This window comes from Pezoporus occidentalis, unplaced genomic scaffold (assembly GCF_034315485.1).
Source record: "Pezoporus occidentalis ecotype Australia unplaced genomic scaffold, CSIRO_AGI_Poc_V1 ctg98, whole genome shotgun sequence".
Classification (NCBI taxonomy): Eukaryota; Metazoa; Chordata; class Aves; order Psittaciformes; family Psittacidae; genus Pezoporus; species Pezoporus occidentalis.
The window spans coordinates 1,283,400-1,300,804 of record NW_026916347.1 but is presented as its reverse complement, the minus strand read 5'-3'; the positions used below and the strand labels follow the sequence as shown (position 1 = coordinate 1,300,804).

The 17,405-nt window shown below is 41.1% G+C and overlaps 1 protein-coding gene across 8 annotated transcripts in view; it reads left to right on the top strand.

Moving 5' to 3' along the window:
- MARCHF8 (membrane associated ring-CH-type finger 8) overlaps nucleotides 1-17,405 on the top strand; it is a 103,000-nt gene that overhangs the window by 27,925 nt on the left and 57,670 nt on the right. For 4 of the 8 annotated variants that reach the window (XM_062606684.1, XM_062606683.1, XM_062606685.1 and 1 more), the window contains one exon: nucleotides 15,827-15,958. The exons of the other annotated variants lie outside the window; for them this stretch is intronic. In XM_062606684.1, coding sequence (XP_062462668.1) covers nucleotides 15,827-15,958 — 132 coding nt within the window. The remainder of the gene's footprint in view (nucleotides 1-15,826; nucleotides 15,959-17,405) is intronic. 8 annotated transcript variants of the gene reach the window in all.

Below are 17,405 nucleotides of genomic sequence, written 5' to 3'. Positions count from 1 at the left end.
GTTCTCATGGGGCATTGCCTGTTTCTTTTCTCTATAAAAACCTTGGCATCTGGTAGTGGTGTGAGTGCCTGAGGTGCTTCTTCTGCTCTTGCCTGCCTGCCTTCTTCCTGTGGGCAGTTGCCACCATTCCTACCCCTTGCCAGCTTCAGGGTTTTCTTCTTCTCTCCTGTGTGTTTCTGGCAAGAGCACCACTATCGTTCCCTTCTGTGTGGTACCTGGAAAGCTGGCGAGAAGCACAGAGCATAGGCAGTCCTGGATTATTCCAGTGGTCTATAATTTGGCATTTGTCTCTTACTGCCCTGCTGGACGGTGTTGGGCAAGTCCCTAGGGTGCCTGCGCTGTCCTCCTTCCATCTATGAAAAAGGACTAGTACTGCTGGGTAGCATTGTAAAGGGCTTCAGGTGTATGGATAAAAGTTGGGCAGCTGGAAGGGTTTGTCACTAGATCCTCCAAGATGACTGCTTTGCCGGAGTCCCACTCCACCGCTGGTTCTGATGAGCTGGCCTAAAGCTCTGCTGCAGCACATGGGGAGCAAGGCGTGCATGGAAATGAAAAGGGTGCTCCTCTTGCAGGTTGGCATCATTTCATCTTGCTTGCGGTGAATGTGCAAAAACGCTGTGACCTTCCCAAATCCATTCTGCTCTTTATGGACTTCAGTGCGGAATGGGAAGCTGGTCCTCTTAAGCCCCACTGTTGGAAGCTAGAGATGCTGCTTCCCAGCAAACCCCAGTGCAGAGGGAAGAGAGGAGGTAGGAAGTGGGAGGGAGGGGTGGGATGGGAGGGAGCTGCTCCCGCTTGAGCAGTCCTAACAAAAAAAGTCGGATCATGCCATTTGATTCTGCATTGTTTGTCTTGGAGTGTGTACAGCATGTGTGTGTGAGGAAAGGAGCAGATGGCTTCTGAGTGGAGATGAATTACGAAAGGCAAACTGCGGGAAGTGGTTTCTGAAAGGGATTTGAAGAAAAGGAGAAAACTCTTTTTCTAAAAATTCCTTAAACATCATAAAAACTCACAGCAGTTGGTACAGCCACAGAGTTTTATTTAGTGATGCCTCAGAGAAGAAAAGAAACTTTGGAAGTTTCAGGTTTTGCTGTTTTCTTGTAATCAGACTTATTTACATAAAACTTGTGTTTTGATTTTGGTTACTGCATGTGAACTCCTTGCTTTGTGGTCTCAAAACCAGAACCTTTGAGTTAATTATTATGATCTGTAGCTGTTGCATTAACTAGAATTTTTAAACCACCTCTCTGATATTAACAAAATCTGTCTAGCTTTCACTGCAGTTTGCTCGAACAAGCTGAGAGTTATTCCTGCAAAACTATGATTTTGTAAAAGAAGTACTGGTGCTGTTTAATTATGTGATAGCCAAGTATGTTTTGATGGTGGTTTTTTGCAGGTCTGTTGATGTTTCTGTTGTATGTTAATGTGCAGCAGCTTCCCATAAAGGGAGCCCTGGATCTGAGTTTGTGATTTTAGAGTTTTATTGGTTTTAAATTTAATTTTAGTTTAGTGGGTTTTAATTCCCTGGCAAAAACATGCTTACTTGTTTGCTTTCTAACAAGAAGCGTGTGTCAGCCTTGATCCCACGGTGAGCTGTATGTGTGTATAAATAACTGTGTCAGTGGAGAGTGCCACTGAAATCATCACAGCTCCACAAAGGCATGAGTCACGGCCCTGATTGTTCTTTGCAGTGATTTTGATCGTCCAGTGGCTATGCTGTTTCTTTAGTGATACTGTCGGGTTCCTGCAGACTGATTTTTGAAGTTCTTTGTTTATTAAAGGTAATTTCCGTAAATGAGAGGCACCAGAAGTACAGGGTTTTTCCTCCTGTTGGGTGTTGTTGATGCATAGTGAGTGACTTTGTTGGTTTGCTCTTTCAGATGAGTGTGTTTCTTTAAGGGGTGAAATACTTAAAGTAGGCTGGGCTTTGGGTTGGTTTGAGCTTCTGTTTTGTTTAAGTTTTTTTTGAGAGAAGAACAAGACTAACAGTTCTGCCAGGGAAGCGTGCTGTAGTGTAATACCCTTAAAGTACTTGAACTTGAGAGTTTTTGAAACTGTCTAGCTTTCAAGTTGCTGATGTCCCTTTAAACCCTGCACCCAGTGGTTTAAAATTTTAACTTCTGACAAGTTATATATAGGTTTATGTTTGCACTGCTGAACTTTTTTGGCCTTTATTTTGTTCATAAAGAATTCTTGATGGGGGAATTTATTATTTAGAAATTGCTCCTCCAAGCTTTGCTGAAATCTAAGCTCTTAGGAGAACAGCCTTCTGAGTCAATAGTCCTCACATCTAGAAACAAAATCCACCTTTGGGATGGGTTCAGCTTCTCTTGGTCGCAGAAGTGGTGGTCTCTCGTCTGTTAACAAAACATGTTTCCCTTTGGTAGCAGACATTGCTCCTGTTTTAGGAAGTTGCTTATGAAGATTTTTCATGCCAGCCACAAGTCAAAGCGTGCTTTTATTACTGAGCAAGTCCACATGTCTGTTCCCTGAAGTCAGTGGCTGAGATTAAGAATTTCATTTTCTGGGGCTCAGGAACTGAGTTTCGACGTCTTCAAAAACAAAAAGAAGAATGGGATCGCCTATTTGTGGAGCTTTATTTACAATCCAGTTCTCTTCCTCTAAATAAGCACTGCTTTAATGTTGGCCCATTTATAATTTTTTCATATGCTTGAGTGTAGACTGCCTCTGATTCCTTATGGACCTAACAACAGGTGGCTGTGTCCTCACATCTGCAGCATTTGGCTTCACCTCTGTGCTAAGTGAATGCTGTGTGTTTCCACCTTATTCTTTAAGGGTGCAGCATCAATGGTGTTCCTGGAGGCAAGAGTCTGGGACCATGTTACTAAATGCTTTGCACACATATTATGCATCTGTCAGTGTAACTGCAAGTCTGCATGTTTAGCACGTATTCATATACTCAGATTTTATGAGTGTGGAAGCAGTTAACATTGGAACTTTTTCAGTAATAAGTTTGAATCTTATGCTTAGGATTTTCAGGGACCTTATAGTGAAGAAATGGGATGTATCTTTCAGTTTCTTGTGTAACCTACTTGAATCTGTATCAAAGCTTGGAGACACAGATTTCCAGTTTGCCTTACCACCTTGAAGGGTAATTGCATTTCCTACTCTTAAGTATTTATACCTCGGAAAATCACTACTCTGGATCTCACAGACGTAGAATTATTTATGGCTATTTATCTCTGAAATGTCAATCAGATTTTTTTCTATCTTTGAGGTAAAATTCAAGTTAGTTAATTCAAAGTTAGAAACTAACTTTGAAGTAAAATCTCTCTGTTAACTGGAACTAGTGTGTGGTTGTGTCCATTTAGTTAAATATTTTGTGCTTCGTATCTCACTGAACCTGTGGGGGTTTGGAGGAATTTTTGTCTCTGTTTTTAAAGTATTCTCTAAATTGCTTTAGGTGCAAAAAATTACTTGCTACTTGATGTTCTTGAATTAGTTTATAAGCAGACATTTGTTGCTGTTACCTGTTCTTGACTCATGTGCTTCTAAAATGAGAATAAACCTTAGAGATCCATAATATCTTCATATAAAAGCCAAAATACTTCTTTTGCCTTTGCTTTCACCTTAAAGCCCCTTCTTGAAGAAAGAAAAAAAAACCCAATACATAAAACCAAAGCAAAACAAAAAATCAACAACCAAACAAAGGTATAAATGTTCTGTTGCTTATTTAATGTCTCTTTAGCACATTGTGCCAAATATTTTTCCTGTAGATAATGTGCTGTAGCATTGGAGACTACATCGTCCTGTCTGCAGAGAATAGGAGCAAGAGTTGTCTTTTGCTTGTGATTCTGTTGTGGTTTTGTAACTCCTTCATATCACATTCTTATTGCAGGCAAATGTAGAGATCTTGCTAATAGGGAGGAAAGTCTCAGAACCATGTGTTTCTACTAGTCTTTCAATTCATTCATTCTTCTGATTTCAGGTTTACTTTTAATGCAGAGGTCATACTCTAGGATTATACATTACCAGCAACTGTCTTCATGCAGGATAGTTTGTGTAAGATAATCCACAGCTTTAACAGACATTTTGATCTTTCCAAAAAGGAAACAGGTTTATGTGGTGTGTCAGCTCATTTCAGTGATCATCACTATGTTTATGTATGATTGTTAGTAACAGTACTGTGTTTATCCTTTGTCCTAGTTTTCTTGGACAAGCTTCAGGAAGTCAAGCAACAGTACATAACCATATAATTAGATACTATTACTCTCACATACACAATTTATCCAAGACATTGCCTACTGCTCCAGGATGTACCAAATTGGTTTCCAAACCTAGAGGTTAAGGTTTCCAGCAGAAATGTGGAGAGGCCTCCCTACGAGATGGGATTATCCCATTACTGCATAAGGTAGTACATTCCAGCAGCCTTGATGTTGAGACTGAGTGGGAACCTCTCCTGGGAGTCTCTGCCTTCCTCCAACCTCAGTGTCCAGCTGTGTGTGTGCCCCTCAACATCTTACAGCTCTTCCTCTCCAGCTCTTGGTGCTGGCAGTCACCACTTGAAATATTTCACCCTTCAGTTCTTTTGTCTACATGGTTATATCAGGAGGATTGTTCATATTAGCTAATACCTGTAACAAGCTTGAGATTCACAGGTGAAGACAGAGAGAGCAGTGAGTGATATTAGCAGATAGGAAACTTGCAGAACAGATGAGGTGAAAGAAATCCTTGAGATGCTGTTACTAGTTCAGGTGAACTTTTAAATGTATAGTCTTGCAGTTACAGTGGTAATCTAGTAGATGTTGAGGGCTGAGTTCTGCTTCCTGCACAGCCATAGAATCATAGAATAGCTAGGGTTGGAAAGGACCTTAAGATCATCTAGTTCCAACCCCCCTGCCATGGGCAGTGACACCTCACACTAAACCAAGGCTTTGTCCAGCCTGGTCTTGAACACTGACAGGGATGGAGCATTCACAACCTCCCTGGGCAACCCATTCCAGTGCCTCACCACCCTAACAGGAAAGAATTTCCTCCTTATATCCAATCTAAACTTCCCCTGTTTAAGTTTTAACCCGTTACCCCTTGTCCTGTCACTGCAGTCCCTAATGAAGAGTCCCTCTCCAGCATCCTTATAGGCCCCCTTCAGATACTGGAAGGCTGCTATGAGGTCTCCATGCAGCCTTCTCTTCTCCAGGCTGAACAGCCCCAACTTCCTCACCCTGTCTTCATACAGGAGGTGCTCCAGTCCCCTGATCATCCTCATGGCCCTTCTCTGGACTTGTTCCAACAGTTCCATGTCCTTTTTATGTTGAGGACGCCAGAACTGCACACAATACTGCAAGTGAGGTCTCACAAGAGCAGAGTAGAGGGGCAGGATCACCTCCTTCAACCTGTTGGTCATGCTTCTTTTGATGCAACCCAGGATACGGTTGGCTTTCTGGGCTGCAGGCGCACACTGCCGCCTCATGTTCATTTTCTCATCGATGCTAGATCAAAAGAGAGGTGATCTCAACCAGCAAGGCCAGGCTAGCAGCCATTTCAGCAACAGATGTAGTAGGCTTGCATGTACAGGGAAGAACCCAGAACAAATATTAGCAACACCGCAGTGCACCTGAGATCATGGCTCCTGAGGATACTGATCAGTTGGCTGTAACTCCTGTAAGGGTGATCAAAGCAGACTTGATTCGTGAGGCTGGTGAAGAAATCAGTGCCGCAAAAAGAGGTGGTATGGAGGTACAGTATGTACAGGCATGTACAGTAATAGTCAGGTGTGAACTTTTTTCTTTGAACTTATGTTAGTCATGGAAGTCTTTTGCAACAAAGTAGTTGATCTTCTGCAGGTGGAGCTTTGTATTAGCTATTTAATTAATTCATTAGTTTCTGTAGAGAGCTGTCAAAAATGGACATTAAAAGCTTACCCATGTTATACTGCAAATATGTGTGGAGGCAGTTTATTCTTGAACAAGAATTTTCTGAGCCAATGTACTATCCTTTCTTCTGTACTTTGTTACTAGAAAAACAATAAATGAGTTAACTGAATGACAGCCCGTGCTGTCTCTTCTTAATCTTCATGCTCTTTCAGGATTGCTTTTCAGTGAGCTCCAGGACATGTTTGAGAGGTGGCTCTCAAGTTTGAGCTAATGTGAAACATCTCTCATGCTAGATTTGTGCTTCCCTGGGTGGGAGATGTTGACCCCTCTTAAATAGAGAAGATGCTTGCTAGAAACAAGAGACCTCTGTGCGTCTTAGTGTGTGGTGAGTAGTGTATACAAAGGAATATTATAGTTCCATAGTTCAATACCTGGTTTCCAGGGCAGATACAAGCAGGCATGACTTCAAGTCCTCTGAGGCCCTACAGGGACGGGTGTCACTCACACAAGAGGAATTGCGTCCTATCACCTCTGCAACTTACATTAATGCCAGGCGGTACCGTACAGCCCATGGAAGTGACTGGTCTGCAATATTTCTTTTTTTTTTCTTCCTTATCTTTTATTATCCCTTCTATACTATATTTTAGATCCCATGACCACATCTTGATCAAAATTATGGATTGGCATCAAAATTTTGAAAGAAGTATGAGATTATTATTCTCCTAGGACTTGGAGAGAGGAGCTTAAAAAAGTTGGTTTGAAAGTTGTAGGAGCTGGTTCTTTTTTTGAATACCAACTAATAAATTGTTTTGTTTTGTTTCCTTTTAAAGTGGTCACAGAATAGCCTTAAGATACATATCGTTAGCTTTTCCTGAATGGAAAGTTTCAGAACAAGAAATGTTTTAGTCAGTTGTGACTGTATGCACAGCCCCACACCAGCTGTAAAGTTTTTTTCTGGCAGTCATCTGCCTGCCTATTTCTAGTAACTATTGCCAAGCAGTAGGTACCAGAGGTGGTTTCTGGATCATCAGTTTGAAACATCATCATAGTTTCCCTCAGCAAGTGGTTTACATGATGCTTTATGGCTTCAGGTTTTATGCGTAACAACAGTGAAACATGTGATTAATCCCACAGAATAGGAGTTGTTTCTTGGTCTGTCCCGTTTCCCCCCCCCCCCCGCAGTCCTCTGTAGTTCTGTTTACTGTAATGCAGATGGATGAAAGCACATTATTTGGGTAAAGATTGCAAGGCAGGCTCATATGCAACCAAGTGAAACATTTGCTGACTTTTGCATCTTAATTTCTCTGAGCTGGTTAATGTAACAGCAATTAATCAGCTGCATTCCACATGAAATGCTTCAGTGTGCCTTCCCCTGTGGCTGCTGACAAGCATCAGGTACTCCAGAGACACTGGAGTTACTCAGACATCCACAGGCAGAAATGTGGAAGTGACCCCTAGAATAGGATGTTCCTATTCCCAGACACAAAGGTTGGGACACTTGCAAAAAGGGAAGCAGCTACTGCATACCTGTAAACTTTAAACCATAGCTGTTTTAAGTTAAGCCCTTTTAAAAGGGAAGTGCTAGGGTACTTAATGGAAACATTTGCAAATTAGGGCCACTGGGTACTGGCAGTGTCAGTTTATACTTAAACTAATAAAAGATACCTTCTGCCGTTACAGCTGGGAATAGAACTGAACTAGTTCTTTTCTGTGATTAATATGAAAATCTTGATTTATTTGACTTATATTGCTTCAAATCGCCAAGTGAAAAATCTGTATCATCATACAATGGTGAAGTTCATGAGGAAGAGGAAAGGTCATGTTGGAGTACAGATTGAATAAATAATAATAAAAAGGGAGCTATTTTGTATGTAACTTTTTAATGTGCAAAGCAGAATATAGCTATTTAAAATAAATATATGTTCATGTATTTCTAGGCAGTGGTAATAAAGAGCTGATTGTCTGAACTGAAGTCAGCAGGACAAAAGCAGCACCTCCCACCCCAAAACCCTTTCCCATTTGAGAATGGCTCGTTTTATCTTAACGACTCCTTTGAAGTTTGTGGTGTTGAAGGCTAGCAGGGATGACGACATCTGACTTGTAATGACCCGTATTATGGAGGTGACAAGATGTAGCGTACACTGAACCTATAACTCCTGGTGCTTTGGAAGAGGGACTTTAACCTCCACCCTTGACTTGAAGGGTAAATTTTCTGTCTTACTCAACAGTTTGTTTCCATGCCAGCCACCATCACAGTTTACAGAAACCACATCCAGCTTTATTTTTATTTTTTAATTCTGAGTTTTTCTGGCTTCAGCTCCCAGCTGCTGCTTGTTGGTGACTCTTTCTCCATTAATTAAAACAGGCTCTTTAATTGTGCTTTTGGACCTATCAGTGTGTTACAAACAAGTTGGTCATCTACTTTTTAGATAAACTTACAGATAAAATTCTTGACTCTCTCCCAGTAGAGTGTTTCCCACAGCCTTGAAAACATCTGGGGGGAGTAAGAGATGGAAAGAGGTTCTATTGAGCCCCCTCTCCTTACATTTGAAAGGAAAGAGTGGGACATGTGAGATTCAAATGTCTTGATTACAAGGCAAGCTGTGCTGCTTTTGCTTTTAGAGTTTTGGTGGTGGTCCAGTGGTTGTGCTCCCTCATTTCTCCAGCACCTAACTTGGCAGTGTTGGGCTTCAAAAGGAAAACTGATCTCTACTTGATCTGTACTTGCTATAATGAAGGGGAGAAAGGCATTGATCCTGTCCTTAAACCTCAGTCAGATTCTCATCTGCGGTTGTCACATCAGTTTCCTAAATTCTGTACTTCACAAGCTGAAGCCTCTATAACTTGCAGTCACAGCCTTTGTCACTTTGATTTGTTGAAAATAAAATGCAGTTTCAGTACAGTCTTTCCCCCTCAAATCAGTTTCAAATATTCAGTGTCTATGAAGTGGCTGTAAACCTCATAATTTTTACTACTCAGTTAAACTTTGTGTCACCTGTAAATGGAACTGGTAGCAACTCCTATGTTTTGGTTTTTTTTTAATTAATTTCCACATGATTATTGAAAATATTGACTAATGACTGCTTTAGCCCCAATCTTGTGGAACCAGCAGGAACATCTTCATTTGGTTTTCAGTTGACAAGGCTGACTTCACATCTATGAGGAGTCAGGTCTTCACCATTTAACATGTTTTCTGTTGGTATCATTTGTTCCATTTTTAGATGGAAACATATGGGAAAAGAAATAAAAGGGAATGCTCCATTATATCAGACATACTAAATTAAAGGTGGGAGTTTTGGTGATCTAAACCAGACTACGAGGGAAGTGTTCACAGAAGATACTAGACTGGCAAAAAAAACAAACCCCCAAAAACAGATGGGGCAAGCATGTCTGCAGCAAGACAGCACTTTCTTCCATTGCATCATGAGCTCAGGTGGTGTGAGGGATGTTTCTTCTGCAAGTGTTAGTGGGGAGAATTTCGTGAGTGGGTAACGTGCCCAGGTATTAGGGCCACCTTTTACACGATTTGTTCTTTGTGGTTTGAAGCCTGAATAAAGAATGCTGTTTTGAAACATGCTTTCTAATGATTACTAGAATGAACTGACTGAGTAGCGGAGCTTGCAGTTTCCGTGGGGAAACTGGGCCTTTCCTATGAGTGCAGCTAGGGAGAGAGGCAACCTGTGTGGCTGGCCTGTGTTGTCCTCCTCAGAGCTTCCATTCTTGCAGTATCGTGTCCATGCTATGCTGTGCTGTTCTGGTTTTACCCCTTATCATTTATAAACCTCCGTTTCCTTTTGAACGTAGATACAGTAGAGAGCGCTGCTAGTGCTCCTAGCTCATGAGCATTTTGAACTCACCCCAGGCCACCCAGTCTGACACTCAGTGGGACTGGTGGCAGTTGCTTATCTCCCAAAAATGTCCCCAGTTCTAGCCTCTACCCAGCCCTGTAGCTCTGTCTCCCAACTGCCAGGAATCTTCCCATTGCTCCCAGGAGAGATCGGAAATATGTATTGAATGTACTAGATACCATCTCCAGATCCAAATATTTGTTTTCAGGAGTTTTTATATCTGGGTTTAAATATTTTAGCAGCTTGGTTGTTTTCAGCCCACCTGTGAAGCAGGTAGCTAATCATTACAAGAGCCCTGAAGTTCCTTGAAGACTTCTGTTTGACCTCTCCTTACCCCTAGTGCTACAGCTACTCATTTAAAGGAAGTACTTAAAAAGTGCTACTCACCAATACCTCATCCAGCAAAACCTGGGTGTCTGTCCTCTGCACCCCTCTGAAATGCACTCTTGACAATATCCTCTTCTAGAGAACGTCCACTCAGGTCTTCCCGCAGTCCACCACCAGCAATTTGGTATCAGGCTCTGGTGCCCACATGCCGTCTGTCACCAAAGGCGATGTGGAGGTACCCATCTGGAGCACAGGAGGTAGAACATGGAAGTCCTTTAAGACTGGCTTCTGCCTGGCTACCTGTACTAAGTCTAGCCGATGCACACACAAGTCTTGGTGGATTAGAGAGTGCAGGAAAGCAGGCAAGATCAACCTGTTTTTATGGTTCTACTGATTTTCATTTTGGTCGTTAAGCCAGAAGTAAGTGTAGTGTGTGAGGTTCTGGTTTATAACTAGATTTTTCGGGGATGTTTATAATGCAGAGTCCTGACCACCATGTCTGCATGTCTGTTGCGTTCTTTCTGGTGAGTTCATGTGCAATGTTAGGTGGGTTTTAGCTGTCATGAGTTTTGAATCTCATGTTGTTTGTTTTGTTTTTTGTTGGTTTTGTGGTTTTTGGTTTTTTTTTTTGTGAGGAACTTCTGAGGAAGCTTCTACAGTTCCTCTTTATAACAAAGTTCTGTTTTTTACTTTTTTTCTTAGATTTCTCAAATGTTTGTGAAAGTGTCTTAACTAGTTCCTGCATATGCAGTTTTGCTGGGGAGAACTTGTGTGCAATCCACTGTTTTGAGCTCAGCTGTATTTTCTGAGGGAAAAAAGCGGAACAAAGAGCCAAAGCTGTAGATGTGAGGGGAAATAAAACCGTTTAGGAAGCTTAATATGTCCTTAGTTGCTTGGCCTTTTCATTTCGTGTTCAATCATCCATTTTTCTCTAGTCTGAAGTGCTTTTTGTGGATTTGGTTTGTTGTTTTTTTTTTCTGTAATCGATCTTTTAATGCTTTTTGGAAAACATCTTCAGACCATGTCATTATACACCACTCTTGGTTTGTAGGTGCTTTAGTGACACCCACAGTACTTGGGTAAGCATCGTTATATTGCTTTGCAGCATTGTGAATTTACTGTTGCAGCAACAAGCATTTGAATTGGGCACAGGCAGCAGTCAAAAGTCAGCTCCTACCCCCAGGTACTGTCTTTCTGCCTGTTCCATGGAAGCATGGGATGTTCTGTGGTATTTGTGAATGGTTGGTACAGATTTGGATACTGGTGCTAATTTAATTAAAAATAGATACAAAATCCTCACTTCTTTTTTCACTGTGAAATTCACGTAGGCTTGGAGAAACATCTGCTGGATCAAAGTCTGTTAGCTTCTTCAGTGTGTTCCTGATTGCTGAAACTCCCTCCGGCTTTGTTTGTTTGGAAAAAGTCTGGTGTAACATTGGATCTGTGCAGCCTGCAGCGTTTCAGAAGCCTGACAGGAGCAGTGCAGGCGCTTGCACAAGCATGATGATGCGGTTTCACAGACAGGAAACGCTGGTTGGTATTTTAACATTTCCTCATCCTATCTTTCCCGCATTACGCTTTTGCCATACAAATGGGTTCTTCTTTCCCTCCATCTTCTTTTTGGCATTAGACCTGGGAAGCGTCCACCAGGTGTTCCCAGGCAGTACCAACTGAGTTGGTCACAGAAAAGAGTGTTTGGAAAAGCAGAAACTTGGAAGAGAATAAGATGAGCTAAAAATGTGAGACAAACTGTCCCTGGATGGTGATCCTCCTTTCAAAGCACAAGTGCTCATCCGACTGAGGGAGTTACCTGCTGGGTGAGATGTGCTGCAGAGAAATGACCTGCTTTGCTATCGTTATTTTACTGATCAGGGATAACTAATTTTTTTGTACTGAATGTTTCAGTTCAGAATAGTTGGAGGTTTTTTTTCACCCAGACATCAAAGAAATTCTGATTGGCAGCTTGGAAATTTGTGTAAGGTCTGAAAGGAGGATTTATAGGAAAAGAGCAGATGGTCTTCTAGAGAATTACCCTAGGAGGTTGCAGTTATTTAAAAATGGGAGGAACTAAATAGACTGTACAAAATTTGACTGTAAAATTAACTGGCCAGCCAGTAGCTAAATACTTAGCCAAAATGATTCAGCTTGTCCCCTAGCATAAGCATGTAGTGATGCAATGTGTCTGTGAGCTGATGCTGCAGACTGTTTCATGTTTCACCTAGTAAGTGTGCATGAATGAAAGATGATTTTGCTATACACAGTTCTTGCTGTGGTGAGACCACTTCTGTGTCTCTTTTGCAGTAGCAACGTGATTGTTCAGGCGTGCAGGTCAATGCTACAAAATGCTGTTCGTTTTAAGTGAAATATAAAGCTCTTCAGCAGAATGCCTTTAATTTTTAAACTGCTCTTTTCATTTTCATAAATAATAACCAATTAACATGTTAGTTAAATTCCAATACTTGATTATTTAATCTAATATTTGATATTGTGGGGGAGGGGAAACCCTTAACTACATTAAGTAATCGAATATCACATGTCACTTCTGCTACATGGCTTTAGACTTTCAATACCCATGTTTCCAGTTTGTATGTGTGTTTTTCTAAATGGACAGATTTTTAGAGAAAGTCCCATCATTTTAGATGCTGATGTTTTAAGAAACACAAACTTTGTATGCTACGTTAAGTGAACAGATGGATTCAGAGCATAGAGTCCATTATTCTTTAAAAAGTTAGGAAAACACTTCTTTTATTTAAATCCCTAAGAAGGATCCTTTTTAGAAGGCAGGATATGCTTTAATTCACTCATGTTTTAAATTGAATACCCAATGGAGAGAGCTGTCTGAAATAATAAAAGCTGTTTAATTACTCTCACACTAATCTGTTTGTCTTCTGGTTTGTTTCTCCCAGAAACTTACTCATAACCCATGGGTGTCATGAGAGTAGCCCCGTTGGCCGTGTGCAGACATAGTTCTACTGAAAGTTCAGTGGCATAACACTGGTACAGAATGTCATTAAACCAGATTTCTCTTCAACTCACTGTGTTTGCGTAATTCTTCTTACTGGCTGTAATACACCTATTGAATTTAGAAGCCAGCCTTCCCAACCTTCGGCCTAACTTCCTGAAGTACTAAGAGGACAAGGGTCAATATCCAATGGGCTATGTGAAATTCTTAACTGAGCCTAAATACATACTTCCCTGCATGTAAAGCCTTACAATGTGTATTTGGAAGATTTCCCCCTACCATTTCCATTAGCTTCAGAGTTAGAGCCTCTGGGAAGAAATACTCTCAGAATTCAGCTCTGTCTTCCAGATATTAAAAACAGCTAGAGAGTGAATTCATGGCAGTGCAGTTGCCCAGGTTGAGCAAAGACAGAAATTTTGGTTGTAAAGTGCTTGTTCACACTAGTTCCATATGAGAGTCCATAGGACTGACACAGGGAGGGAAGAGTATTTTGCTGCTTAATCAAAGCTCATCTGGTATGAAAATACTGAGATGAGTTTTGAACCCTGCTATTGATAGGGCTAATCTTGCAGCTTATTATTTACAGTCTGCTGGGGTTTCTGAAATTCAGTCATACAGAAATGAACATAACATGCCCTGTTTCAAAACTGTTAGATGTGTTGCACTTCAAATGATTCATTTCAGGTACTTAATCTGCTACTGTTTGTTGATAGTGTAGAGTCTGAGTATGCCATATGAGCATGTTTCCGTTAACAAGGTATACTTCCTCTGGCTTCCTTTACAAAAAGGATCACTCTATAATGTAGTCCTCCTGCATCCGTCGTGTTCAGCCCAATTGCTTACCTTGCAGCTCATGGTGTACAAGGCTGGGCTTGTGCAGGGCCCTTGCCCTCTCACTTAAGCAGCCCTGGTAATTCTCTGGAAGCTTCTTGATTCCCAGTTTTAAAATTGTAATGGAGGAGCTGGAGGAAGACATTCAGACCACATTTTTTAACTGTTAAGAAAGTTTGCCTCCTTGAGGCTTAACCATAGGATATTGGTAAGATAAGTGTTTCCACAGCCTTTGTTATCAATCTGATAGTGTGTGTGGAGCTGATTTTGTGTTGGATTTCTCCTTTTTAAAAAGTAATATTTGGTCTGGGAGGGAGAAGTGGTGAGTTATGCAGAGTGCTCAGGGTATGGGACCAGCAGCGGTGGATGAGACAAAAGGTCCATCCAGCTCAGGGTGTTGTTCTTGACCATGCATGAGAAAGCGAGTATGAGATACAAAGCATGGGCAGGATGGTCCTGGGCCCAAGGATTGTATCATGTACTGTTGTGGTAAAACATAATTTTGAATGGGGTGCAGTTATCTGAAGAAGTTGAGAAGATGGAGTTGGTCTGGGAGAACGTGTGGTTGAAGGGAAAGGAAATCTCCTCTGCCTTGTGGTGTGTACAGCATTCCTAGGGTATTCCAGGGAAAACCCAACAATAAATGCAACTGTCTGGATAATGTAGTCTGGAGAGTCCTAAGGTTAGTGTTGGAAGAGTATCAATGTTAGCAGAGGTGAAAGAGGAGTCCCTCAAAAGTTAACAGCTGCACATGACTGGTCACTAAGTGACTCTAATGCGTTGAATATTCCTTTCTTTTAGGGGTCTTTCAGTTGTCGTCGCATTTTATCTCTTATTTTCTGCGTAAGTCACCCAAGGCAGGGGTAGACAGCAGGGACTGTCTCTGAATTTTGATGCGACCTGAGAAATGCAGCCCCAAAGATGTCTACAGAGTTATGCCCAAACTGAAGAGTCGTGTTCAGGATTTAGGAAGTTGCACACACAGTACATTAAAGCCACGTTTCTTTTACAGGAAGCTAACAGCTTGTGAGAGCTTTTTCAGTTGTGTTTGGACAGCTATGTCACTTGGATTGTAGTAGGTAACTGGGTAAAGAGATGCCAAATAATTCATTGTGTATCTAACAATGAAATCAAAGGAAAACAATTCTGAGAAATAAAACTGAATCTGCAAGTGGCATGTATTGACATTTGCCTATTGCAGTAATTGCACTTGCAAATAAAGTAATTGCAAGTTAGTCCTATGTTCGCTCTGTGGAAGAATATCTGAAAGGAAGTGATTTTTGTAGTTAGCTTACAAAGTTGTACTGACACAATGGAATTTATTGTTCAAGAAGCATGTGAATTATCTCCCATATTCTTCCACCCACTACGTTCTCCTAAGCACTCTCTCTTCTCTGAAAACAATCAACTGAACTTGCCAGCTACAGCACGCAGGGTTGTTTTTTTTTCCTACCTTCTTTGTGCTGTATTGTTTTCCGGACTGTCACATTCTTTCTCTCTCTTTGGTGTTCATCTTTATGCAGCTTCTGTTGCATCCCAGCTCTTAAGAATAAGAAAAATAATTACTAAGCAACTGAATTTACTAGTATTGTGTACTCCAGAGATACGGCTCTGTGCTGATCATGCTTTCTTTGATTTCCAGCTGCATGGAGTTTTATCTTCTTTTTTAAAAAAAAAGGAAGAAAATCACCAGATCTATTGGCTTGACTAATGAATAGAGGAAAGAAAACGCATCTGGGAGGAGCATCCTGCTTGCTTTTTTGACATTGGGAGAATTCTTATGCTTCATAGCACAAAAATTGCTAGGGATTGCTTTTGGGAAGGGGGGGGGGGGAGAAGTGGACATCAGCTGCTGCAAGGAATAGAGCATGTTCATAGAAGCTCTCATGCATTATTCATCACAAGATCCTTTCACTGGAATCAGCTGGAGGAAATAGTCTAGTTTGAGCTACATTAGTATTATATTTAGGGGGCTTAAACAAGCCCAGGCAAGTACAGCACCAACTCTTTCTCTTCATCTGCAGGCAAATGTAGGGCAGTCAGCAGCTCTGCTTACACAGCTCCGTCTCTTTAGTCTGGATAACAGGAGTCATGCAACCAGGGGAAGCTACACTGAGGATACACACATGCATTCGTGCTGGAAAATGAAGCTTCAGGTAGGAGAACGTCTTGTCAGGAAACTGTCTTAGCTTTACAGTTCATTGTAGGGGTACTGTAAACCCTGCAAAATGAGTATGTACATCAGGGCAGCCTGTCTAGAGAGGCTGCTGTAGAGTCTCCTCATTAGAGTGCTTCACATAGAATGCTATGTGAATGATCCTTTTCAGTGTGATACTTTGTTCAGTTGTAACTGTGAAGCTGCTTTGTTGTTTTGGGCTGGGTTTTTTGGTTGTTGTTTTTTTTTTTTTAAGAGAAAAAAACACCTTTCCTTCATTCACACTAACACTCTTCTGAAGGTGCTGGGGATTAAAAGCAGAGAGCTTGCTGGGTTTTGGAAATTTTAGGTGATTGTTTTTATTAAGGTTTTTTTTAAAGATTGTATTGGTATTAGCACTTTTGTTGGTGGGAGGTAACCATAAGAGATTCTGTTAAAACACATCTGGCTGTGATAAGCCTTACGCTCCAATTGTGTCCTTTCAGAGTGCCTGCATTTGAATGGCTGCAGTATTTACCACTTTTTTTTCTTTTTTTCTTTTAATTTTCTGAATAAAGATGCTTGTAAATTGGAGCTTCTGTTCTCAAAAGCTCGTCTGTATTTTCCAATGTTATTAGTTGCTCTAAAAGGAATCTGTATTTCTTCTCTATACAGGCTTTGTATATTTAAATCATCAGGCTCGAGCAACACTATTACTTCAGTTTTAAACAAAGAGGGAGATATTGCAAAACCTCATGGAATATTAACAAAGGGTCTTTGTTTTGTTTTGCGAGTATTGTTTGCTGTGTAATGTGTGGGTTTGTGCATGTGTGAGAGAGGGAGGTATACAAGCACATAATCTCATTTGGCAAGAATGTTGAAATGTTGCTTGCTTTGTGTGTTTGAAGTATGTATGCTGCTTCTGGCTGCTAACTGCTCTGGTGCCTGTGTGTGTCCCGCTTGCCTGCCTGCCCTGTTTGGGCGGCTTGTTTCAGTTTGGGGAGGATTTTATTTATTTATTTATTTAGGTGGGCTGCTAAAACACCCAACTTGAAGGTGAAAAAATCAGGAGTCCCTGCTACACAACTAGGATGAAATGGTGCTTTGCAGTACAGACAAGTTGTTTTCTTTTCAAAACGATAGCTTGAAGCCCAATCTGGGGTTTAGTAAATAAGCATTACTGGTGGAAGCAGAAATTGTCAGCTTTACGTGAAATCCCCCAGGAGGAGATTAATGATCATGTGCTTTTGGTGAAGCTTAAATGTACACTGCCTGTCAGTATGTTGTCTTACAAGATGACTTGATCATCTAAATAAAATTTGCATGTACAGGAGAGATGATATTTAGTACCTTTTGTTTTTTCTGTTGTTAACCATTTGGGAGTGACAATATTTTGTTACACACACTATCAGCCTGTGGCTTTGGGGGAGGGGGAGCACATCATTACCTCTGGGAGTCCTAAATAATTT